A 24882-nucleotide genomic window follows, 5' to 3' on the forward strand; every position below is an offset into this window, starting at 1 on the left:
CAGACGGTACAGTCGCACAGGAAGCGGCGGACACCCAGACACGCGCAGAGGTCGCAGTGGTGGGTGACATCCAGGAGAGGCTCCAGGGTGCTCGGCTCGCAGCCGCACAGAGATGAGCACAGCGACCAGGCGCACTCATTACACCCTCTCATGGTGGCCAATAGACAGTCCAGTGGATGGCAAAAGAGACAGGCCAAAAGGACTGCAGCACAGAGGTCTCACGTAGGACAGACAGTGAGGAAGAGAAGAGACAAGTGAGAAAAAGGAAAAAAGTTTAAGAGAGAAGAGATCAAGCAGCGGGACTCAGTATTTTATTGTCCTTACCCTCTCTGTCTTGCTCAAGATGGACTCTAGTGGTTTTGAGGCCTTCTTGACTCCTGCTCTTCGGTGTGAATGACCGACCCACTTCAAGGACTGCGCGGGCCTCCATGGCGGGTGGCAGTTGGGCACTTGGAGGCTTTTGCTGGTCTTGCTGTACGTAGCTTGGGCTACAGATGGATGCCGCTCTGGTTGCTCCACCTTCGTTGTTAATGTACAAGCTAGATTCCACAGGGACCTCTGCACCAGACATAAAAACGAACAAATCATTAGGAAATCCGCTTTGCTCGGTAATAACCAGGTGGTGGGAAGTAACTAAGTAGATTATCTCAATAATATATACTCCTTTTCCTTAAGTAAAATTTCGCATGCAGGACTGTTCCTTGTGATGGAGTAATTTGAAGGCTTCTGCCACCACTCTAACGATAGAAGATAAAGGATAAGGCCCCTGCTGTTTTGTTTGCATTCACAGAGATGTCAGCTGAAAATGATTCATTGTCCTCAGTGGAGATCTGCTCTGAGAGACGAGTGACTTCAGTCAAAGCTCCTGTATGACAAGAAACAGGAAGACCTGTATCAACAACTGCAACCCATCACTCACAGTGCCTCTTCTCCGTGGACCTACCTGCAGGGATGCTGTCAGCTTCAGCGGGTGCCTGTGAGTCTGTTTTAGAGACATGGCACTGTGGTTTGTCAACATCCATTTCATTCATATCTGCAGGATTCAGTTGGGCATCATCTACTTCAGGACAAAAGACACAGAACCACTGACATGACACGAGAATTTGCATTGCTTTAAAATTACTACTTTTCTCCGTATAAACTCAAAGAATTCACTCATTAGTATTGTAATTTGAAAATAAAAAGCAGACTTCATCATTCTGTGTACCACGGACCCAGAGTCAGTTCTGTAGCTGAGGTTTCGTAGCTGTTAGTGATGAGTGGACATCTTTGAAATTGCAGAGAAGTTAATCTATTATTAATCTCCATTTTGGAAACATTTATAATGTAAATGAAAGGGAGCACACAGATATCCTGACAGCTATATGAGAATGTTAGATCTTGAGTTTGCTGTCATTAATAATGCATATCTTCAAGTAATACTTACCTCATATGATATGTTGGCAGAGATTTTTTTTTTTTAATTTGCAGGTAAAACAGTGGAAACACATTTAGTTCATCCATCTGATGTATTTTTATTCCAATTTTAAAGTATTTTTTATAGATTAAAAAAAATATTTTTAGGTATACCGTAATAGTTGTGGGGAATATAAGGGATGTAAAAAGATTATAGTTCAAATTGAAAGAGTCAAATCAAAGTTTTGTACATTCAATAAACCTAAATTCATTCTAAATGCATTTAAGATGCATTTTAAGTGATTCATCGCTGTAATGTACAGGAATCCACAAAGCCTGCTGTGTTTATCTTTTCTTATTGCTCTTTGCACGATAAAAGTTTCTGTAAGAAACAAATTGCACTTACTTTTTCGTGGGATATTTCAGAAGTGGGCGATCCGGCGTGTACCCTTAATCATAGATAAGTCTTCCAGTACCCGTCAGCTCTCAGCAGTGGAAGTGTAACTGCATGACACAGCCTCTCTCTCTCTCGCTCTCTTTCTCTCCCCCCTTCTGCATGTGTGCAAAAACAGGAACACCTATAAAAACAACTTAACTAAATAAGATAGGTGTTTTTGTTCTACATCTAATACCAGATAACAGTTATATCTAATGTAAGCAAATATTAACTTGATTATAAATAAAGCAGTGTTACTATATGTTACATGTATTTCAGCCATATTCTACTTCTATTCCTACTCTGCAGGAGACAACATGACATATCGTGTCCTGCTGGGCCCAAATAATAGTCACATGGAAGGGATGTTGTGTCTAGTGTAAGTTATTGCTTTAAGACGCGCCATGAGTAACAAATCCAACAGGTGGCGACAGTGCAAAGCTGGACGTTATTTTGCCATCAGAGAAGAAGATCACTGACCAATTACCGATGATATTTTTACGAGTAGGAACGAGTTCAGCCGATTGTAAGCGATGTTATATCCGTGTATACCTTAGCACAAGGCTAGCTTTTCGAGGTTATAGTTTCACTGTTTTGAGTAATATTTGTTGCATTTTTTTTCTTTATTTGTATAACGACCAAAGAATATAAGATCTCATATAATGGTATGTATTTTGAAAACACTTTTATTTCTGTCAAGGCAACGATTGGGGAAAGTTAGCTAATTTAATTTGGCCGACTAACAGGTTACACGGCCCTAACTACATATCCGATAGAAGGTTGTTGTAAACCAAATATAGTTATAGCGTTTAAATATAAGTCCTGTTAAAGCAAACTATTATGAATATAGATTTGTTTTGACAGCATTGTGTTTAGTTAGTACTGCAACGCAAGCTAGCTGACAAATGTTATCTTTAAATGTCAATTTAGCTGATGCTAACTAACTACTATTGGTGCTAACTTTAGCCCGTACAGTGAAATTAGGTTTGTGTGTAAACAAAGCAGCTGATAATATTACGGACTTTGCCTTTTACTATGGATGCTGACCAGCTCCTGTTATTTTCAACGGTGTCTGCATTTCAACACATCAAATTCTCTCTCCAGGCTTCACACGCTAATGATTTAGTTAACGTTGAATAGCAGGCACTGAAACGGTGCATGATGGAACATCCTGGTGTAATTTAACCTAAACTTAACGTTCGTTATAAAATCAACATGGCTGCTACAGCTTTAGCTTAGTTACAACGGTTAGACACCACATCTCGGTCTTTATAGTGTAATAAACATGATTAGATTTTCCAAAGAGTGTGGGTGCGGGAGAGAAAAGAGTAGAACTTGTTGTGGCGATAGCAATGGGTAGACTGGGCTTTGTTTCAGTGTACTGGGGAGTAGTGTACTGTGTAACCCATGTAGCAACAGTTATCGGGCAGCAGACTGCGTATTACAGCAGAGATACTCTGCACAGCGCAGTGACAAGTGGCTAGCTGGTAAGCACATCATGAGTACACGTATAAAGTCTTCTGCTGTCCTTGAGAAAAATGTCCCGCAGCTCAGCTCGGCTAAGCTAAGCTTAGTTATCATTTGTCTTGGGTAAAACTCCATCAGTTGTAATTGTAATGTGGTTTGTGATACGTGATTCTGCTCCTCAGGACAGTGAAATGTCTGACATCGACCCTGTACCAGGGCCTGAGACCAGCAGTATGGAGGGGGAGAATGCACCACTTTACTGTATCTGCCGGAAACCAGACATCAACTGCTTCATGATGTATGTTCACAACACTACTGCTGTTGTTTCAGTTAGTCCATTACTGTGTAAGGACGTAAAAATGCACTTACCTTATTTTCTACTTTTGCTTCTCCCACTCACAGTGGCTGCGATAACTGCAATGAGTGGTTCCATGGCCACTGCATTAACATCACTGAGAAGATGGCGAAGGCAATCCGGGAATGGTACTGCATGAGATGCAGAGGTGATCTTTTCTTCCTTTTTAATCAAACAATTTAAGAGTGCCGTGTTTAGCATTAAAATATATCAAAAACCATGTAAATAAACAGGACATTATTGCTTTATTCTCCCTGTTACCAGATGAAAACTCCTCGTTGGAAATAAAATACAGATCAAAGAAAAACCGAGAGAGGGATTCTGAGACTGACAGAGCTGAAAGACAATACAGCACCCCGAGTACTCCAGACTATAAGAGTGAAAGGAGGCGTGGATCAAAAGTAAGTTTTATTTCTGACTTACGGTAAATGTTTGCTTTTTGCAGCATTATCTTAAGAGCATAAAAAAAGTAGAAAAAGTAGATAACTGGATTTTCCAAATTTAGATTCTAACATGTAGTCATTCTTCATTGACATGAACAGCATGCTTATATAATATTTACATAAATAATTAAATTAGATTTTTTTGAAATAACTAATAATGAACAACAGCAACAAGTTTTCTCAAGAAAGAAATAAGCAAATGATTACTGCATATCCATAAAAACTGCGATCACATAAAATTATCAAGTTAGACAGACTTATTTTTTATGTAATAATGTTATAATGACACTTTTGTTGTCCATTTTGGTCATAAGTCAATTTGACTGCATTTCTTCCTTTCTTCAGTTTTATATTTGATGTTTGAGAGCAGCTCTGTGTGTGTGTGTGTGTGTGTGTGTGTGTGTGTGTGTGTGTGTGTGTTTATATATAGAAACTTTATGTCACAGCATTACTTGCCCATTTTTAAGCACTGGGTATATTCACCCAGGATGTAGGATGTAAAACTTGGCACATTTCCTAGAATACAATGGCTCTTATTGTCATATATTAATTTTCCTCAGGTGAAGCGCTCAGTCCGAATGTGTGGGGAATGTGAGCCCTGCAGACGGACTGAGGACTGTGCCCAGTGTGACTTCTGCAAGGACATGAAGAAGTTTGGAGGCCCCAACAAAATCAGACAGAAGTGCAGGTTTAGGCAGTGTGAGGTTCGAGCCAGGGTAAGTGACTTTATCTCTGTCTTGTTTTTAAATTAAATTACGACCTTGTGCTAACAATGCATCATTCATATATTACTTTGTTCATAAGCATAATGTCATTTTCTGTAAATCAGAATGTTACAAGGTCTTTTTTCAATCTTTGAAGCCATTAGCACTCCTTGATCTCTGTATTTGTGCACTCCCTTGTGGCTGTGTTCAAAATGTACTACCTGTTGCTTCCTGTTTTTGTACAGAAAATGCTGCGCGTGAAGGATGAGGAATTCTCTTTGCGGGAAAGGAGGGACAATTCCTACCACAGACGGAGACGGTACTCCGACGACTACGACAGTGAGGCAGATCTGTACCAGCAGTACAAGACTGCAGGACTTGACGACGGCATGGTAGCAGAACAACTGACGTTATGTTGTTGCATATAAACCTGCTAATTTTAGATGCACTCTCTCAGCAACTAAAACATTTATCAGGAACTGTATGTTGAGTGACTGATGGCTCTCCTCTCACCCAGGCATGGGCTAGTGATGACGATGATGAGCAGCTATTCACTCCTGTCATGCGTAAGAAAGCAGTGAAGGTGAAGCACGTCAAGAGACGAGATAAGAAGTTTGACAAGAAAGTAAGACTTGTTTTCTCATATAAATTGTTATTTGAAGCAGATAGATGTTAACAAGGTAAATGGTAGTGAAACATCTGGGAACACCTGGTATGGACCTGTGTTTTCTTTAATCTATCCAGAAGGAATCCCGTCGCCACAAACAGAAGCAAAAGCACAAAGACAGAACCAGGCACAGTGAGAAGGGGGATCTGCGGGATAACGGAGGGCAGCGGCAGTGTCTGGGGCCAAGCTGCGTGGAGGCAGCAAGACCAAACTCTAAATACTGCTCTGAGGACTGTGGCATGAAGTTAGCTGCCAAGTAAGGACTCGCTTGCTCACTTTAATTTTTCATGCATCAGTGTGTTTCCCTTAGAATAGATGCTGTATTCCAGACACTTGCTTAGAACAAAGCCAATATCTCGAGTGCATTTAAATAGAGATTTTTTTTTATTTGCTGCTCACTGGGATTTATTTTTTTAACCAAAACTGTCTCAAAAAATAATTGGAACCTTGTTTAATACCTCTGCTTAGTATAAAGGGCATGGACAAAAATATCACCTGTTTGTATTTAAATTAAAGTACTACTGCTCTACCTAGTGTTAGAAGGTTTAAATGCTGGTAAAATGGTGCTGCTTTTTGATGACTTGTATTGTCTGATTGGTCAGTATTACAATCACAACTCATAATTTGATTAGGTTTGTCACTATCTATCAGTAGTTATTCTTCTGCTTCTGCCTCTTTGTCTCTCTGATCGTTATCTTTGGTGTAGTGTCCCATGGACAGCATTACTGTGGCTCTTCCGCCTAGCTAACACACAAAAAAAAATCAATGGAAAATCCTCATCGTGAAATGTTTTACAACTGAAATGAGTTCATCTGTGTGCTTTTTGATCGTCAGCCGGATCTATGAGATCCTCCCCCAGCGTATCCAGCAGTGGCAGCAGAGTCCCTGCATCGCTGAGGAGCACGGGAAGAAGCAGCTGGAGCGCATCCGCCGGGAGCAGCAGAACGCCCGGCTCCGCCTCACCGAGATGGAGCGACGCTTCCACGAACTGGAGGGCATCATCGCCAAGGCCAAGCAGCAGGCGGTCCAGCAGGATGAGGAGGTGAGCTGGCAGCAGTCTGCAGGCTTGTTCATTCAGTTACACAACTTGGTCTGTTGAAACGGCTCTGTCATAAGAGTTCCCTTTGGGTCTGGTTAAAGTGAAGGCCAGCTTTGAAACTACAATCTCAGGCATTCTTTGTTACAGATAACACTTTTTAATATGTTTGCAGGTGAATGAAGGTGATAATGAGGACACAGATCTGCAGATTTTCTGTGTGTCTTGTAGTCATCCCATCAATCCAAAAGTGGCATTGAGACATATGGAGAGGTGCTACGCCAAGGTGATTATTTCTTTAATTTGTGTTTCTGCTTCTAAGCATCAGATATAAGCACAAACAAAAGCATATGGCCAACTGGTAACATCTTTTTCCCTGATGATTGTCTTGACAGTATGAGAGTCAGACCTCCTTTGGTTCCATGTATCCTACAAGAATAGAAGGGTAAGAAAAAATACTCTCAAAGTGCACAGCAATTCACCCTGGTTCACCTGCTTAACAAACAATTTCTTTTTTCCACAGAGCAACCAGACTCTTCTGTGATGTTTACAATCCCCAAAGCAAAACGTATTGCAAGAGGCTTCAGGTTTTGTGTCCAGAACATTCCAGAGATCCCAAGGTCAGTAAATCCTCTTCAGTCATTTGTAAATTTACAATATAATTTCCAGGACTCACTAAAAACTGCAAACTTGGTCTAAAACTTGAAATATGGATAGTAAGTACCCTGTCAAAGCTTTAAGTAGTGTTTGAGTTTAGTCTCCCATTTTTCATGTTTCTCTCTTTTTCTGGTGTCCAGGTCCCTGTAGATGAGGTGTGTGGATGTCCTATGGTGAAGAATGTGTTTGAGCTGACAGGAGAATATTGCAGAGTCTCCAAAAGAAAATGCAACAGACATTACAATTGGGAAAAGCTTAGGAGAGCTGAGGTGGACTTGGAGCGAGTCAGGGTGGTAAGTCAAACTTCATGATTGTTGCCCGAATTTAAAATGACAAAACTTTGCATTATTTATTGGAAATTCTGTAGATTTTCAATTGCAAATGCCTCTTTGCTCTGAGCCCACAATAAGTTAAGCAATAATTATCTGACTTTCTAGTGCTAGATAACTTAAAACTTCGATTACAGCCAATCTTCAGAAGTAACCTGTGCTCTTGCTCCCCACAGTGGTACAAGTTGGACGAGCTCTTTGAACAGGAGCGTAATGTCAGGACTGCTATGACCAACAGAGCTGGTCTGCTCGCTCTCATGTTGCATCAGACTATTCAGCACGACCCCTTGACAACTGATCTCCGTAGCAACAAGGATAGGTAGTTGACCTAGTCTTCACCTATGGATCAATGTACAGGACATGAAATTTGAGTGTTAAGGATTCAAACTTATAGAACAATAACTACCATTTTGATGAAAACTGGTTTTCTAACTAGATAATTATTTTAAAATCTTTGTATGATAATTAACTTTATGTGGTAAATGGATATATTTTTTCGTGACTGGTAGATGAACTACTGCTGATTGAAAACTACTGTTTTCGGAATGAACGTCCCTGAATAAACACCTTAAACTTGCTCCAGGTGAGGTGTTTGTTATTGATGTACATAATTTTTGGTCAGTCCTTTCCGTTGGCCTTTGTACATACGATACACACATGATACTCTAATTACTATGACTATTACAACTTTGCCTGAAAGTAAACCAAGAATGTGTGCTTTCTTTGAATTTAAATACTTAAGGCTGTTGCAGTTTATGCAACACTGCTATTATAAAAAGTACCGACATGCTGTTAATAATAAATGTGAGACTCAGCTTTGCTTGTACCACACCTAAAAATTTACATTATACAAAAAACACAAAGCCTTTACAAAAAAATATCACAAAACCTTATATCTAATTTGTTCATTGCCTGAAGTGCATGAAATGTTTTTATTTGCACAACTTTATACAAAGGTCAGTTTTTTTGTTTTTTAAACTGCCAATGGAACAACGAATATAACCAGTCTATTTTACGTAACCGTAATTCTGGTAATTAACGGTAAATAACGGTTTCCAAGCTGTGTGTCCCTAGCCCGTTTTCAGAAATCTGGCTCAACAAACTGAACCTAACCCTGAACTCTGAGTTGTTGACCCCTGAGATAGGAAACTCGAAGGCTGCAGTCAAGAAAGTCAAAAAAAAAACTTTTCCTTGACCTTGATGGAAAACGTCATGATGTCAAAGGGAAGATGTGAAGCAGAATTCATAAGGACTTAGCAAAAGACAACTGTGGTGCTAAGAGAATCCGATTGCACCCACACAAAACTACGCAATTATGTGACGGATGGTTTTACTGAGGTGGATTAAATGTTGCTGCTGCAAGGAATTGTGGCACAGCATTATCTCCTTTCCTCTTGTAAAGGATGCTTCGGTTTACCCTATGCTAAAGGAGATGAGAAAGGAAGCATTAAAGCAACTTTCCTTAGCTTTTGAGTCAGCATTGGAAGCGAGTCGCGCATGCGCCTTTTTACGACAATTTACCACAGCCTATTTGCGCTGGCGGTGATCAATACCGGTAAATTTCTTGTCGATCCGATATCAAGTGATGCAGGGCCAGAATCGCAGATATCTGCACCCATACCGATACTTTTTTAATATTAAAAGCGGCTCGAGCACTATCATGTAGGGGAGAGCAGTGTCTCATGACTTCTGGGGTATATGCATCACCAGTAGGCTAAAGCTGAGTACGTACATGAGGTGTATTTATTCAATTCCATTAAAATAATTAATTTAGTTTCCACGTGTCAGTGGACTGAATGAATGATTTGAATGTCTGAATAGAGTCTATATTTAATCGGTCTGCTAATCTAACAGCTGGTGATGACCCATTGAGCCTTCGCCGAGCCCCGCCCCGTTGCTACTAGCCGCCGCTGTCGGCGCCCACACTGTCACTACCTGCACTCCGTGAGGAATCGAACAGAAAAGCCATTTCAGAGAGAAGCAGGCAGAAGGGTCACCAGTATGCGTTTGAGGGACGTACAAAGTTAAGTCAGCTAAAGCCTACGTATCACGGCGTAAAAGTGAACCTCAGCATCACCAGACAGGACTATCCAATTACGGATCAACACTGTTCCGGTAAAGCAGGGTAGGTCCACTTATAAAATCATTAAAAAGCTAAATCAGCATGTGTATACATTCAGTATACCTGAAGTAGCTAGCGTAGCACAGGAGTGCTAGTTAATGATTGATGTGCCGTTGTCTGCTAATGTTAGATCCGCAGGGGGGGTTTGCGCCCATCTGATCGGACTTACTTTGATCGGTATCACTGTTACACGCGCCCCAGGCACATTTACCCGCGACTGGCTCGAAAGCCACAGGACCAGCCTGAAAACGACGAAAATCCGACACGGCGGTCCTACGGAGCGGTATAGATGTCGGACCCTGGTCTGAGCTGGCCGGTGCTACGCTATGATTGGCCAGTCTGCGTCCAAGGGGCGGGTCTTAGCGAAGGGTCAATTAAAAAAATGTAACATACACCGATACTGAAGATCCCGTTTGACTAAAATATTAATTTAACCAATATACCTGGCCCCTCCTCGCCTCTCTGAAAAAACACCGGTGCCAGTGTACCCTGTTTCGGGTGCGAGTGCTGAGGGCCGTCCAAACCCACAATTCATCCAGTCCACAAGGGGCCTCGAGCGGACTTTCTGCAGAGAGTCCACTTGGGGTGCAGACCTCACTAGATTTCACCGATTCAATTACCCACAATTCACTGTGGTTTTCCCAACACCCGACTAAAAAAACAAAAAGAGCTTATTACGAATGTGTAAAACAATTACTTTATAAAAACCTTACTTGAATTGTGTAGGCCAGAAACAATATTCAACCACATCATGATATACAAATATGTAGAACTATTGGCCATAGAGCTAATCAAAATGCTTTTTATTATTGTGGTCCTTTAAATGGTGATAGCCTATAAAAGCCATCTAGTGTAATGACAAATACATAGGATAAGAAATACCCAATTTATTTAGTCTGGTCCTTATCTACAAACTTGCCTGTATTAGAATTTGTGTAGCCTGTAGGCCTGTCTATCAGTGGCTTATAAAGCCGTGCGGTCTCCCGCCCTCACAGACTGGACGTGATTGACGGTACGTACAACTGAGGCCCAGGAGGGCTCAGTCTGCCGGTCTGGAGGGAGGACATTTGGATTCAGCCAAAGACTGCATGCATGATTTATGTGTGTTCATGACATCGGAACATTGTTTGCACAGACAGTTCTACCCTTTGATGAAATGGGTGCAACATAGAAGCGAGAAACTGAAGCTGGTATCGGTCCTATCGACGCTAAAATCGACCTTCAAACACGAGACGTAGTATCTGTAGTATCGATATTTTGACATCGATCCACCCCTAATTTGCCTGTTAAGACAGAGAACGATGTGAGCGTTGAAGACGAGCTAATTAATTTGTGTTACAGGATCATCATGACATTATATTTTATGTGTCAGATTGAAATGGTGACATCGAAGGAGAGTTTGGCCGATATTATATTAAAAATCCTCTTTTCTTCAAAAATCCCCAAACTCAAGAATGTAAGAAGGTTGGTCCATGCTTTTATATCATCCAGTATGCTACCCAAATGTTCTTTAAATTTGGCTAGACTCCAGCATCTGCTTATTCACGTGAAACCAAATAAACTTTGCTTTATGATCGACAGTATGCAGTGATTTGTTGACTTGCAAAATACGGTCCAAACCGGAAGTAGCTGTCCAAAATGGCGGCCCTTACGTGTCGTCAACCGTTTACTTCACATCGTGAAGTAACACTGGCCGCCACTAAGGTTCCTCTGGGTCATTTCACTCGGGAACCTTCCTAAGCTAAAAAAGCAATTGGTGCCAGGATTTGCTGAGGAAATGGAAAACCAACAGTTTCCCCTCATCTCAGGGGGAAACTCGATTTTTGAAATAGGTCCTTTAAAGTCAAGCACTGACAACAACGCTGCCAAGACAACCACAGGGTTTTCTATCAGCATCGAAGAACTGCACGTTCCAAGTGATGTGGTTCGCTCACACTTCTTTCTAATAAGCCGCGAAGGCATCGCAGTTAAATGACAACGATGATTATCAAAGAGGGTGAAAGGGGGATGAGAGATGTCACCCCTTGTGTCTTCGCCTCCACGATCAGTTATGTTGATTGACCGAATCTTTCTTTTACTTTTGTTTCCAAGCAGAATGTTTGGATGAGATGAGAGAAGTGGAATTAATGTTTGAAATGAGTGAACAACGACTCGAATTCAAAAATGTGTCATTGAGCGGTTGCATACTGGAAATACTGTATTGCTGGCTTATATGGGTGATATATATACGATGGTGTGCAGTAACTATCTATAGCAGAAATAAATAAATACGTTATTAATTTACTGGAGACATCAAAAACCGAGTTTTTAAAAATAAATGTTAGTGGTTCCTGAAATTTACCGTTGCATTATAATTCTACAATCATTTAAATTAAAAGTCACTGAGTCATTGTACCTATTAATGGAAAGTATATGTTAAATCCAAACGGCGCTGTGTGATGCTTGATGTTGGTAGTCCTGTCTGTAGGCGGGATCATAGCCTACATCCATGGCCCAGAAGGATTTGTATCTTTGGTGTCTTGCCTTCTTTTGTCCTCCCACCGTTTCCGTCAGTGCTGGATGCTTGGGAGCTAGCTAAGTTAGCTCTACCTCGTAAAGTGAAGTGGTCCATGTAGTGATTAGAGTGCGAACCATCTGGGGAATATTACCCAACCGTGTGTGTGTGTCTGTGTGTGTGTTTGTTGGCCCACCTAACCGCATACATTTGTAAAGTGGTAGCGAAACACAGCTCTCAACTCAGAGGAATCATTTCAGCATAGTGGCACAGGAACCATGGAGGGGGGACGCTATAGCTAACGGTGGCTAACGATACTCCCGTTTTCACTCTGTTTCCAATCCAGCTACCTTGCGTAAGTGGTTCTGACATCGCAGTGCTGGTAGTTAACTGCTGTAAAAATGATAGCTATATATTTATGGAAGCTAACTAGCGTTTACCAGACGAGGGCATAACGCCTCACCCGGTGTCTTTAGTTAGTTTGTGTTGTAAATGCTGAATGTCTGCTCGCCCAGTCATTGCCATCGTGTAAAAATAGCAGCTCGTTTTTTTTAAAGAAAACACCATACTAACACAACACTGAGCAAGGCTAACGACATACTGTACTGGACATACGACGTGTTCAATCTATGTTTATAAATGACACCCTCGTTTCCAGGCTCTGTCATGAAAGACTGAACAGTTGAGAACCATTCTGACGGTTCCACTGCTTGCCCAAACCTCAGAGGCCAAGGTTAAGTGGCCATATCCACGGACAGTCTAATTTTACACCACTTTAAATGGGATGCAAGATCGACTGTAGAGGATATCTTATTTGTCTCCAGGAAAATACTTTGGGCCGTTTGTTGCCGGAACTGGTGCATCAATGAGCGAGGAACCACTTAAGAGCCCTCTCCCTGGCAAAGAGCCTGCGGAGGAAGATGTGGGACAAAGCACAGAGACGCTCAGCTGCAAAGAAGAAAACACCTCCGAGGAAGCACCAAAACAGGAGCCCTTGGCCCCCTCAGACAGCCTTGATACGACAGCAAACCACAGCTCAGATCCGGTAGAGGAAACCCTAGTGGAGGACCAGGACCAGGAGGAGGAGAAGGCCTTTGGTATTGACCCTGCTGTTGACTGGTTTGAGCCCCTTGAGGATGATGATGATGATGCCAATAGCATTGGAAGGAATGATGCGGAGGAAGAAAGTCTGGCAGGAGAAAGTGAACTTAATGAGAGTGTGGCGGGCAGCGAGAAGGCCTTCAAAAAGATATATCAGTAGGTTGAATAATGTGTTCCTCCAATGTGTGTTCATTAAAATGATATTTCGATCTGCTGTCACTTAGACAATTCCCTCTAACATGTTGGCTGTCTGCAGAGCCCTTGTACTGTAACCTGATAATCAGCAGCATTAATTTAGGATTAGATGTAGGTTTTTATGACCATGTGCAAAGCACATTATTATCACCATCTACGATATCACCATATAACCATTGCCTTTACCATTATAGAGCCTGCAGTAGTGTGGTGTAGTGCTATGATGCTGTACAAATGCTCTGAGTTAATTCAACAGGGGGCGTTTTTAATCAAAGGAAATTAGTTAAAGCAACCTAGCAGGGGGGTTACAGTGGATAGCTGCTTGGTAATAAATAGAGTATATATCGTGTGTACGTATATGTGTGTGTGCGCGTGTGTGTGTGTGTGTGTATATATATATATATATATACACACACATAGTTTTACTACAATATCTTTCTTAAACGTTACATAATGATATTAAACAATATTCAGAAAACGGCCAGTGAAAAGTTAGAGGGCTTTTTTTGAGGGCTCTTGCTATTTGTTTCAACTTCTGCTGAAAGAATCCGCTCATCTCAGACTTGTAGGCAACTTTGCCTCCATCTGTTGAAAGAAAACAAACGCAAAACACAACATAGCTTATGTTAACATTTTCTTGGATGGCTTCTTGCCCAGTCTGTTTTTCCCTGGTAGTATAAAGATTTGTGACGTATAATTCCCAGCTCCTCTTTTAAATCCAGGCTTCATATTCCCCGCCGTAAGCGATCACATCCTGACGAGGGATGGGAGGACTGGCCAGTACTTGGAGAGGGCTGGAAACGCAAAGAAGTTGTTCGGCGCTCAGGGTGCAGTATTGGCCAAAAGGATGTGTATTACCTTAGGTAAATACAGTCTAGTATTAGAAATAAAAAATCCCATTGTAGAGTTGTTTTCAATTCAGAGAGCAGAAGCTATTTTATCATAAACTCTTTCCATTTTATTAGTTACACCTGTACTGTATTGCGACGCTGTTCTGCCATGAAGTCAACTTTTATGATGCCAATAATGTTCAGTTATTGTTGACACTATCATAGAGGTGTTAATTCAAATATGTTCTAGCATTGAGGTCATAGTGTGTGGTGGTGGTGTACTGGACGCCATTATACTGAGAGGTGCCTCTAATATTCTGCGCCCCTCATGTATGTAAATAGGTAAGCAAGAAAAAATTAGAAACAACTCTCAATATAATTTAGTCCAGTACAACAACACCTTAAACTATGACATCAGTAATGAACATTTAATTGAATTTACACATTTCTGACCATGTCAACAAAAACTGAACATTATACACTTGGTAAAAGTAGAATTTATGGCAGAGGTGTTGTATTGGATTGCAATAGATTGTACCAAATAATATGGCCACTGAGTGTATATCTACCTGGTGCTCAACAATGTAGATTTTAGTGTTGAGATTTTACTGCTTTTTAAGCACTTTCTGACGCTGCGTCTAGTCTTTGCTATTTATACCTTAGTAATTTTGTAGCAGTCATAAAACCTTGTGTGTTAGGGCTTGGTAAATTGACAAAAATAATCAATATAACAACTGTTCGTATTTGTCACAAATCATACTTTGATAATAATACATGTTAGGGATGTACTTCTAAATATTTGCCAATTAAAGGTACTCAAATGGCAGAATTTTCTGCTCTTTTTCTCTTTTATATCATTAACTGATGTGGGAACTTGTGTTGGACACTTCTTGCCCCCCTTTTGATATTTTATAGGCAATCAATCAATCAAAAAAACAACAACGGATCAATCAGCAATAAAAATTATTGTTGGTTGCAGCCCTATTAAAAAAAAAAAAGGTAAAATAAATAAATATTATTTTGTAACTAGCATTAGGCCCTCAGAAAGAGAAGCATGTGAGTGGATAACAAAAGGGATTTTGTTGTTGTTGTGTTTTTAGTGGTGGTTGTCCAGCTCTTTGCAGTTGTCATTGTTTTTCTCCCTTGCAGTCCACAAGGTGATCGAGTGAGAAGCAGAGTAGAACTGGCTTCATTGCTGGAGGGACTTCTTGACCTGTCAGCCTTTGAATACAAGACAGGAAAGTTCTACGATGGCGAAGCACCACCCACAAGAATTCGAAACCGAGCGAAGGTATTGGCATCTTTTATCACTTAAAAACTTTTAAGACGTGCATGTCTTACAGTTCATTTTCCTCACCGTCTCATCCACCAGAGAAGGATCCGGGAGCGTTCTTCCTCAGAGTCCAGCTTCATGGAGAGAGGAGAGGGGGCTGACACTCCTGACTCTCACCACAGGCTCACGCCCAGCCTGGGGCCCAAAAACATCCACTCCAACCAGTCAAGCTTCTCCTCGCACAGTACAGTGGGAACTCCAAACCAAGTCTGTTACAATGAGGAGCCACTAGTGGAAGATAAAATTAAACTTCCCTTTCCCTCATCATCCAAACTGCTCCCGCTCCCCTCCATAAATGGAGAAATTGGGTCAGAGGACAGTACTCTGTGAGTCCATTACTTCAGTTCATATTTCTATTATTTAACCTTATCATTAAAACTACTGATGTAACTAACAGGACACTTGAGTATTTCCATTTAATCATAAGGGTTTACATGATCATATTCCTCTTATTTCTCTGCAGGATCTGTGCCAGATGTGGTATTTCCTTCACAGGCACATGGTATGACAAACAAAGGAAGAGGCCCTGCTGTCCCTCCTGTTGGGGTATGTCAGGGCATGAATGTGCTATATAATGATTCTTAGGCCAAACCAGTGTCAGAAATACAAAAAAAAAAAAAAAAATCATAGAAATAACAGTTTAACTCATCCTATGCTGTTTATTTCTTTTTAATTCCAGCAGCCTCAAAGACAAAGGAGCATCCGATGATTCGTTTCAGAAAGGTAAAGCATTCTCTGTGAACAGGATGTGTGCATGAGCGGCTAAATTTTAGCCATTTTAACTAGCCAAAACTTCAGCATATGGTCCACTGGAAACAGAATAGAGCAATGAGACCATGAATTCAGACATTTTTTTTTTTTCAACTTTTTTTTTTTCATCTCAACAAAAAGAAAATTTATATTCTCCAGCACTAAGAAGAGAAGTTTTCTGTATGTTTCCTCCAGAATCAGGCTGCTGATGGATGTGTTAAAAGTGATATATAAACAAAATCTGCCTCTTTATTTTTATTCATGTCAACTGTAGTGGATTCCTTGTGGGCAGTGTGTGGGATGCCACAACACAGTGAATTGCGGGCAGTGTGCCAACTGCAAGCATGGACTGCAGAGCCCCGAGTCCCGGAAACGCATATGCAGGAAACGCAAATGTATATGTCCTATTCGCAAGGTAAGCTGCCTGGTACATAATAGTTATTGTTTATGTTGATGCTTATTGTTTCTGTTACTTTTACATTCATGCCTTTTGTTTCTGTATGTTACGTCAGGGCCCTGGAAGTGGAGGTTTCCTGCAGCAGAGACCTTATAATGAAATTCCTGAAATCTTTGATGACACGTGCATGAGTTTTCAGGTAAGAAAAGCTTGTACAATCCATTTAATTGTATATGTTTACTGTGCTTGCTGTAGCGTCAAGATCTCCATGTGCTGCTTTCACAACACATAGACTGCACGTGTAAATTGCCTGTTTATAATATCACAACAACTATTTTCTTCTGTGTTGAATTTAAAGCAAAGTTTCCACTGCTTGCTTAAGATCTCAATATTTATTGTATGTGATTATAATGAAATTATATTTATAGAAGGACACATCTGTAAAATACACCTACTATTGGTCAATAATATTCTATTTATCCACAGGTTTACAGTCAGGATCAGTTATTCCAAATTGTCTGAATTTAAATACAGACTGTGTGCACTGCATTTCATGGGTTGTAATTACAATGTTAACAGCATAATCATGCACTGGGGCTTTGATACTTAAAGATTCATTTAGTTAATTTAAGTTCTAACAACGACTGTTTTATTTTACAGAGTGAAGTTGCAGACTCACAGGTAACTTTTTGTAATATGAGATGAAATTATATCTTTATTCATAGTCCTCAGTATTATTGTTATAGACTTTTTCCCACTCTCACTTATAATGTTTTATCGACGCAGCTCCAGAGTCTCAAAAGCAGTGACACAGAGAACTTTTCGGTCAACGTGGACGTTGATGATGAGGATGATATGTCAACTGACGACGATGATGATGTGAGTGTTTTTTAAAGGTGCCATATGTAAGTTTTTGGCTATTGCTACATAGCCAGCGTTAGCATTAACAGCTGTTTGCTTACCGAGAGCTTTAGCCATCATTCCGTTTAAAAGACAAGCGGTTAGAATACGCCACAGTGACTCACTATCGCAAAGTGGTATTGCGAGATGGGACGGGCCAAGGCTGGCTGGTTAGCATGCTAATTTAAGTCGAAGAAAATTAAGTGATAGGAATAGAAGCAAAACAAAACTTAGCATTGGTGTTGCTTTCCACCGCTGGGAAGAGCTCCTGGTGAGTAAAGGAATGAAGTTTAGCACCTGTAAACCCACTGTCCTACAGAAATGAAGACACCATTATTTAAAGCGATACAGAATACCCCAAAACTGTTTTGTCACAATGACCCTCTCGCCTTCCTTAGTACTCTCTCATAGACAAAAAGTTGCACATACTGTTGCGATTATTATGCTAACTCAGAGACATTATTTGGGCTTCTCAGTTTTTCCATGGTTGTGTGTGGTTTGTCAAAAGAAGTTCCCACACACCTGCTATTATCAATATTAATTTTGCCAGAGGCAGTGTTTAATTAATTAAGAAAATATCTCTTTCTTCAGTATTAATACAGAATTTTTCTGAGGTTTAGAAGACTTATTTTAGAAGGTTTTGAGTTGAATTACCAACTCTTCACCATGAGGCCACTTTCTCTGAACTGGAATTCTCTCATCCTCCTGTAGCCGTCTGACAATATAACAGTGTTTGGCTGCTTACCAAAGTTTTTATTAAAGTTGAACGTCTATAGACAGCTCAGCTCTTGGCTGTTTAACAGATTCTCTCCCTCGTTTATTTCTGTCGTAAAGACGTCGGGAGACACTAAGAGCTCGTTTTCACTTGTCATGAATTTATCTCCTCTGTGGCAGCAGATCATGTTACATCAGCCTTCAGAAACACCTGCAGGTTAAATTGGATTAACCAAACACTTTTAAGGCTGATTAACTCTGAAAGACTCACTGTAGATGGACTTGAAAACACTAATTAGCCTAGCAACGTAATAAGGCTACGAGTAACCCATAATGCAACACTTTCTAAAAGACCATAGTTACGCCTGTACTCTCTCCATTCAGAAAGAATATCTCTTGTAATGAATCAACAAGTAATTTTCTAGTTCTGAAATATAAGACCACTCCCACTTTTTTAAACCTAAGTTTCAGGAAATTACTATTGCCTTATATTAGGGCCAATACGGTACCCTTTATCTCCAAAGCGGGTGAGAACCATAGTTTTTTCCATTCATTCGGTTTAGGTGCAGCACCCCAGTCTTATATTGGAAGGGAAAACCCTGCTTTATATTCGTGCTAGGTTCTCGTTTTATTATTGTTTACAGTGGCATAAGAAGCGGAAGCGACGCTCCTGTGGAGAATGCAAAGCCTGTCTCTGCAGGAAAGACTGCGGCACATGTGATTTCTGTATAGACAAACCCAAGTTTGGCGGCAGCAACAAAAAGAGGCAGAAGTGTCGTCTACGGCAATGTCAGAGACAGGCAATGGTAAGACATACCAGTTTTTAATGAATTTGTTGCTCCTTGCACTAATGATGTGATAGTGTTGGATTCCTGTGCTTATATTTGATAGAGACACCTACTGCCCTTCCAGATGGGACAAGGAGACTATGGGCCAGATGGCACGGTGCTGCCGGGCAGGCCCAGACCTCACTACACGTACAGCCGCAAGTCAAATTTTAAAAAAAACAAAGGACCACAAGTAAGCTTGGACTTCACCGACAATGAAGATGATGACAGTAACTTACACGCAGTGAGTGCAAAATGCCTTTGTTGTCAAAATCTTTTTGTTGTTCCTCTTTGCTTGTAGTGAGTGTTTTTAAAGAAAGTTGTACTCTCCTGCAGACAAAACTTTGGTAAAAGGTTCATTTGCTTATGTTTTACTGCTTTAGATGAGTTGGAGCTTGGAGCCTGCCAGCGGTAGCAGATACAATGAACTGAACGCGAGAAACCATCACTCATTTATGCAGGTTTGAAAATAGATTCTTATCCGTCAGCTAAAGCTCATCTCATACCCAAACAGAATGTCATCTTAATTTTGTTTTTCAGCAGCTGAATTATTCAAATTTCGCACAGCGGAATGGACTGCCTGACAGAGTCCCTTACATCAGCAACCATAACAACTATCAACTAGTAAGTTTACATTCTTCTTTCTCTTTTGTTTTAGTATTAATGCACATTATTTCTGCATTAGGAAAAATGTTTTCGTGATTGGCAGTAGTGTGTCTTGTGTTTTCAGTTCAGTAGCCTTCTGCTTTACGTGTCCCACTGCTCTGGTGTAGATATTTGCACTTTTCTGGCTGATGGTGGAAAAGTTCTTGCTGCCCACTGCTTAATTGCACTAGGCTTGACTGATCATGAGCCATCATGGCTGTCTGTTTACACTTTCCCTCACAAACGCTTCTGGCACCTTGTCCATTTCCTTACATATCTGTTGTCATGCTGTTCTTTGGCCCGGGGCTCTGGCTGTGTTCAGTGATTCCACGGGGCCTGGATCCAAACTCTGTTTGACCACTTTTTTTTTTTTTTTTTTTAAACCAGTGTACGGTGATGCCATCTGCATATCTGAGTGCTCCATTCAGGGCTGATGAATGTTTTTGCATTGGGTGTTCTTTTGCAGATTTCTTTTGTCTTGCCTCAAGGTAGAGTGGCATGTGACAGCACACAAGTACATTTTTTGGGACATTTTTGCCTTTATTGGACAGTTTTACAGTGTAGATGCAGACAGGAAACGTGAAGAGAGAAAGATAGAGGGGTATGATGTACAACGATGGCCCATGGACGACATCGAACTAGGGATGTTGCACTTATATGGCATGCGTCTTAACCACTTAGCACCAGGCCACCCACAAAAGTTAATTTGATATTCTTGTAATGGATGCATATCGCTGCCCATCTGTTTGCTCTCTCTAATTGTCACCCCTTTCTTCTTGGCTGTCCCTCAGTTTGTTCTTGTGATCACTTGTTTTGCCTTTCACTTGATCAGATGAAAATATCTGATGCTTCAAGACACATTGCCAGTACTTTAGTTGATCAGTTTTTCCTTTTATTTCCTTTTCAGTAACTCTAAGCTTAAAAACAATCTTCTTGTTTCACACTGTCTGACAGTATCATGAATATATTCTGTATCAGCTTGTTGCCATTTTTTATTAAAGCTATATGATGCAAAGACTAATGTTTTTTATGGCTTAACCATTCTATGCTCTAAATATGTTGTGCATACTTTTGTATACATTTCCCCAAACTTTAGCCTGACATATTTGCTATCTTTGGAAACTTGGGTGTCTCCACTAAAAATTGAAATAAAGTTTTGCTGGTGTGAACTATGTCTAGCTATACAGCTTGACTTTGTAATATCTGCAGTATATAATATTAGGAAGAGATTAAGTGGTTCTTGCAAAATGCCCCACCGCCTCTTGCAAATACAAAACTGCAGTGTATGTGTTGTTTAGTATAGTATGCAGGCAAAAGCTGTGGAATTAAGCCTCATATTCTTTGTTCTACTGACGGTGCACAAATTCTTCCTCTAGTAATTGCATCAAATACAATGTTTTAAATGCTGCTGAGGCAGAAACATAAAGACACTTAGTTTGGTGATTTTAAATTGAGCAAAAAAAAAAAAAATCCTCTTCTAAATCCTAAAAAATCCAATCCTAAACCCACTTCAGGCTGATGAGATCCAAACTTGCTTGCTACCCAGCGGCTAGCAAATCCTTGTAAATCATCTTGATCTTCTCTTCATTTTCTTTCTGTTCTGACCACTTTCCCATGTTGACCACTAGAATCCCCGCTTCACCTCCATGTCCAAGTAAGCATGAAAGGCGTGGAGTTTAAGAGTAAGGGCTTGCAAGTGTTGCTGATAGATGTCACTTACTCTTGTGTTACCTTGGTAGCTGTTGAGTTCTATACATTGCCAATGGGTTGATATTAGAGGTTTTTAATTTATTTCATGATTTTGATACATGGTTCATAATCTAACAAAAATAATAGATACATTTTATCTCATATTCTGCAGTTCAAAGGTGATTTCATGCAATTTGATGCAGCTGTGTATTTTAGTCCATCTTAGGTTCGAATATCATTTGGTAATTATACATGAAGTACAGATTGAGTTTATACTGACTGTAGTTGTAGTTGAAAGTTTTGCTCATGATTTCACCCTTTTTGACCCAGGACCTGCTAAGCAGATGGGATCCAGAGAGATCGCACGTAGGCAGAGATGGCCAAAGGTATGTTGAAGATGATAATGAAGAAGAGGAAGAAGAGTTGCCCATGGTAAGTATCCTGCCGAGACGTTTCATGGTTAGTTCTCTGGATAACAACAGAGAGCGTAAACATGTGTGTATGTTGGTTTTCATACTGTTGTTGTCTGCAGATCACACAGATCTTCAGTTTGGCTGATAACCCAGCAGGAAGTGGAGCCGACGTAGAAAACCAGCTAATGAAACTGCTGCATTCTTTGCGCTCCTCTGTACTGCCAATCCTATGGTATGCCATTATGGTGGAGGGCCCACAGCTACAGCTTATCCAGTGTTCGAAACAATCCAGCATGACCGACACCATGGTGCTGATCGACCCAGGCTTCTGCTATCAGGTCACCGTCCAAAAGCAGCCGCTGCTCCCAACCCACCCACTTTACGACAACTACCCAGCACGCTTAACCTCGGTAACTGAGGTGGTCAATCTGCTTTTGGGCTTGGAGAAATATGTTGTGTGCCAGGGACTGCCCCCCAAAGAGCCAATTCCTAATAAAGACCCAATCATACTGGAGCGGGCATCAACATGTGATTTGTTGGTCAAGAGGAATGTGAGCATCTGTACAAACTGCAGAGCACTGCAAGGACTTTAACTTCAGCACAAACAGGAGAAAATCTCTGACCACAGCGGAGACCACTGATTCTCTGGTACAACCGTGTGCCATTTAATTTCTTTTTGTTCTGGTGTAGATTTTTTTTTTTTTTTTTACATTCAGGTTTTTAGTTTTACGTGGGAATATATATATGACATTCTACAGATTTACCTCTGGAGTGTATTGGCATAATTTGATTATTTTTGAAGAATCACCAAAGGTATTCCAGGAGCTGTGACGTTATAAACCAGACCTGTTTCTTGTCAGATGTCTTTCGTTGTTGGTTGCTGTAGGGCTTTTTTTTTTCATGACTGTTATGTCAGAGTTCGGGCAGTGTGATGGATAGAGCTGAAATCCATGTGTGAGCCACACTGTCAATTGAAAAATAAATATTCCTCACCCCCTTCACTGTTAATAAACTTCTGGGTGATTTTGTTTTATGTTTGTCCTGTTCATTTAGCAACAATTTTGATAATTTTCTGTGAAATACTGGCACTAACTTAATGTTTAAAACCTCTAAATTATTGTCTGTCAGTATATTCAGGTAAAAGAATTAAAAAAGGAGACTATGAAATATACCTTGTATTACTGTACTTTGATTTCATTAGACTGATTACAGTGCGTAAAAAACCCATACACCCCTTTTTTTTTTTTTTTTTTTTTTTCCCCATTTTATCATTAATATTCATCAGAGGGGTATCCAGTTGGTTCCAAAGGTCACACAATATAACATAACAAACGGTATCAACAGCAGAGACACTGAACAGTACCAATTGAGAAGGCTAGAAGAGTATTTTCAGTGCATTCAATATCCCAGGGAGCATAAAGGTCCGTCATGATGAGCCACATGACTCCATTGCTGAGATGGGAGACAGTGTTCAGACAACAACTGTTGCGTCAGCAGTTGCAGCTTTATGTCAGAGGCTAAGAGAAAGACAGTGTTAAGAAAAAAACAACTCAAGACATTTGAGGTGGTGATTGCCAGAAGACATATGGGAGATTGAGAGCAAGTGAATGAAGGTTCTGTTTTTTACTGATGGGCTCCTGAAGCCCAGACATCAGTTCTCGCCAACATTTACAGCTCCACACATAACCTGACAGAGGGTGAGTTTTGCACAGAATGATAAGTACCTCTACATAGTTTTGACTCGACAGGAGTGAATTGTTAATTTGTGTTATATATTTGGATTTGAATATTTTTCAGATCATCCCTGTCAAAAGCCGATGTCCAATCTCACCCTATGCTTTAGGAATTGGGTTGGAAAAGGGTGGCGTGCGTTTTAAAGGCACTGTAACAGCCAGTAAAGCTCTTGTTACAACTAAGAAACATGATAAAATTAATAAATCTGTTTTAGACACGACTTGTTTCTAAGCACAAACCCAAGAAAAAGGTCACATCCATCATCATTCTGTGGCTGTGACAGTTGCTTTTGCACTTAGCAAGACATAGGCTGGTTTTGATCGGCAGGTACAGTATCTTAACTATGCTTAAATGTATTTTCCAAAAAGATAGCTGGAGAAAACTGGTGTTGTGGGCAAAAGTACTTGCTTCGTCTTTCCATTTCTGGTGTTGAGTAGTATGATGGTAGTTTATATTGTATTTTAAAACTTTTGATGGATTTTGTTTTAATTGTGCAGGTTTACTTGTATAATAACCCCCCCGACGATTAACAATGTGAAAGGTTATGCATTCTTAACATATATCAGATTTATTTTTGTTATCTTGGTTTCCTAAAGTAAATGCAACCTTTGAAATGTCTGGGATCTGTTGATTATTCTTTTTAAAACTTGTTATTTAGTCTTTGAATTAAAACGTGTTTTAATGAAATGACACAGATATGTTTATTTCCTGTCTTTTGTCTTTGTGAAGGCAGTGTGCAAATAAACTTTTCTCGCTGACTCCTTTTTCATGATATCTATAAAATGTAGACACATGAGACACGTCCTGAGAAGATCTGTGGTCCATCATGGCCTGCGTGTTTGAAGTGAAGCATCTCTGATTCCCCCGAGGTTAGTTAAGTTGACTTTCAGTAGCTTGTTACGTGGCATAAAAATTCATTATGAATTGGGGTCCCGAGCAAAAGGGCAGGTCACTCTAGGAAATGCTTTTAATTTTGTTATAGAATTAAGCGCTAAAATGTTTTATCATGTTTACTTGTATTTTTTATTTCGTGGTGTATTTCCTGTGGCCAGAACCGTGCTTTTTTTTTGTTTGTTATTTTAACAAGGCTTGCATTGTGTATGCTAGCATGCACGGGGAACAGAAACAGATAGTTGTTTTTTTAAATAGAATTTTTAAAATATTCTTTTTAATGACTAAGTTAATCTAACTAATTTAGCTTAATAAATATGGACACTTCATTTTTGTGGATGTATAAGGACGACGCACT

General features: G+C 40.3%; 2 protein-coding genes across 8 annotated transcripts; both read left to right on the forward strand.

The window, feature by feature from the left end:
- The first annotated feature begins 2307 nt into the window (after positions 1-2307).
- On the forward strand, positions 2308-8066 carry cxxc1b (CXXC finger protein 1b). Its single transcript, XM_040116341.1, has 14 exons — positions 2308-2496; positions 3481-3596; positions 3701-3801; positions 3918-4054; positions 4657-4812; positions 5046-5192; positions 5318-5425; positions 5545-5723; positions 6302-6509; positions 6679-6789; positions 6899-6948; positions 7027-7123; positions 7301-7453; positions 7666-8066. Exons 1-14 carry the CDS (start codon positions 2494-2496, stop codon positions 7810-7812), a joined length of 1713 nt encoding a protein of 570 aa, XP_039972275.1. The 5' UTR covers positions 2308-2493; the 3' UTR covers positions 7813-8066.
- Positions 8067-9360: 1294 nt separating this feature from the next.
- On the forward strand, positions 9361-22930 carry mbd1b (methyl-CpG binding domain protein 1b). 7 transcript variants are annotated; one of them, XM_040116334.1, is made up of 18 exons: positions 9361-9614; positions 10607-12460; positions 12764-13362; positions 14124-14264; positions 15381-15522; positions 15604-15890; positions 16028-16110; positions 16244-16287; positions 16589-16729; positions 16827-16910; positions 17372-17392; positions 17498-17590; positions 18970-19131; positions 19217-19396; positions 19536-19613; positions 19693-19776; positions 21817-21918; positions 22019-22930. In XM_040116334.1, the coding sequence occupies exons 3-18, from the start codon at positions 12971-12973 to the stop codon at positions 22490-22492; spliced, it is 2508 nt and encodes an 835-aa protein (XP_039972268.1). In that variant the 5' UTR covers positions 9361-9614; positions 10607-12460; positions 12764-12970; the 3' UTR covers positions 22493-22930. The 7 variants fall into 7 exon arrangements, with proteins under 7 accessions (XP_039972268.1, XP_039972270.1, XP_039972269.1 ...); XM_040116336.1 differs by having other exon boundaries at positions 12930-13362; XM_040116335.1 differs by lacking the exon at positions 10607-12460 and having other exon boundaries at positions 12930-13362.
- The last annotated feature ends 1952 nt before the right edge of the window (positions 22931-24882 follow it).

Source organism: Xiphias gladius, chromosome 21 (genome assembly GCF_016859285.1).
Source record: "Xiphias gladius isolate SHS-SW01 ecotype Sanya breed wild chromosome 21, ASM1685928v1, whole genome shotgun sequence".
In the NCBI taxonomy this organism is placed as follows: domain Eukaryota; kingdom Metazoa; phylum Chordata; class Actinopteri; order Istiophoriformes; family Xiphiidae; genus Xiphias; species Xiphias gladius.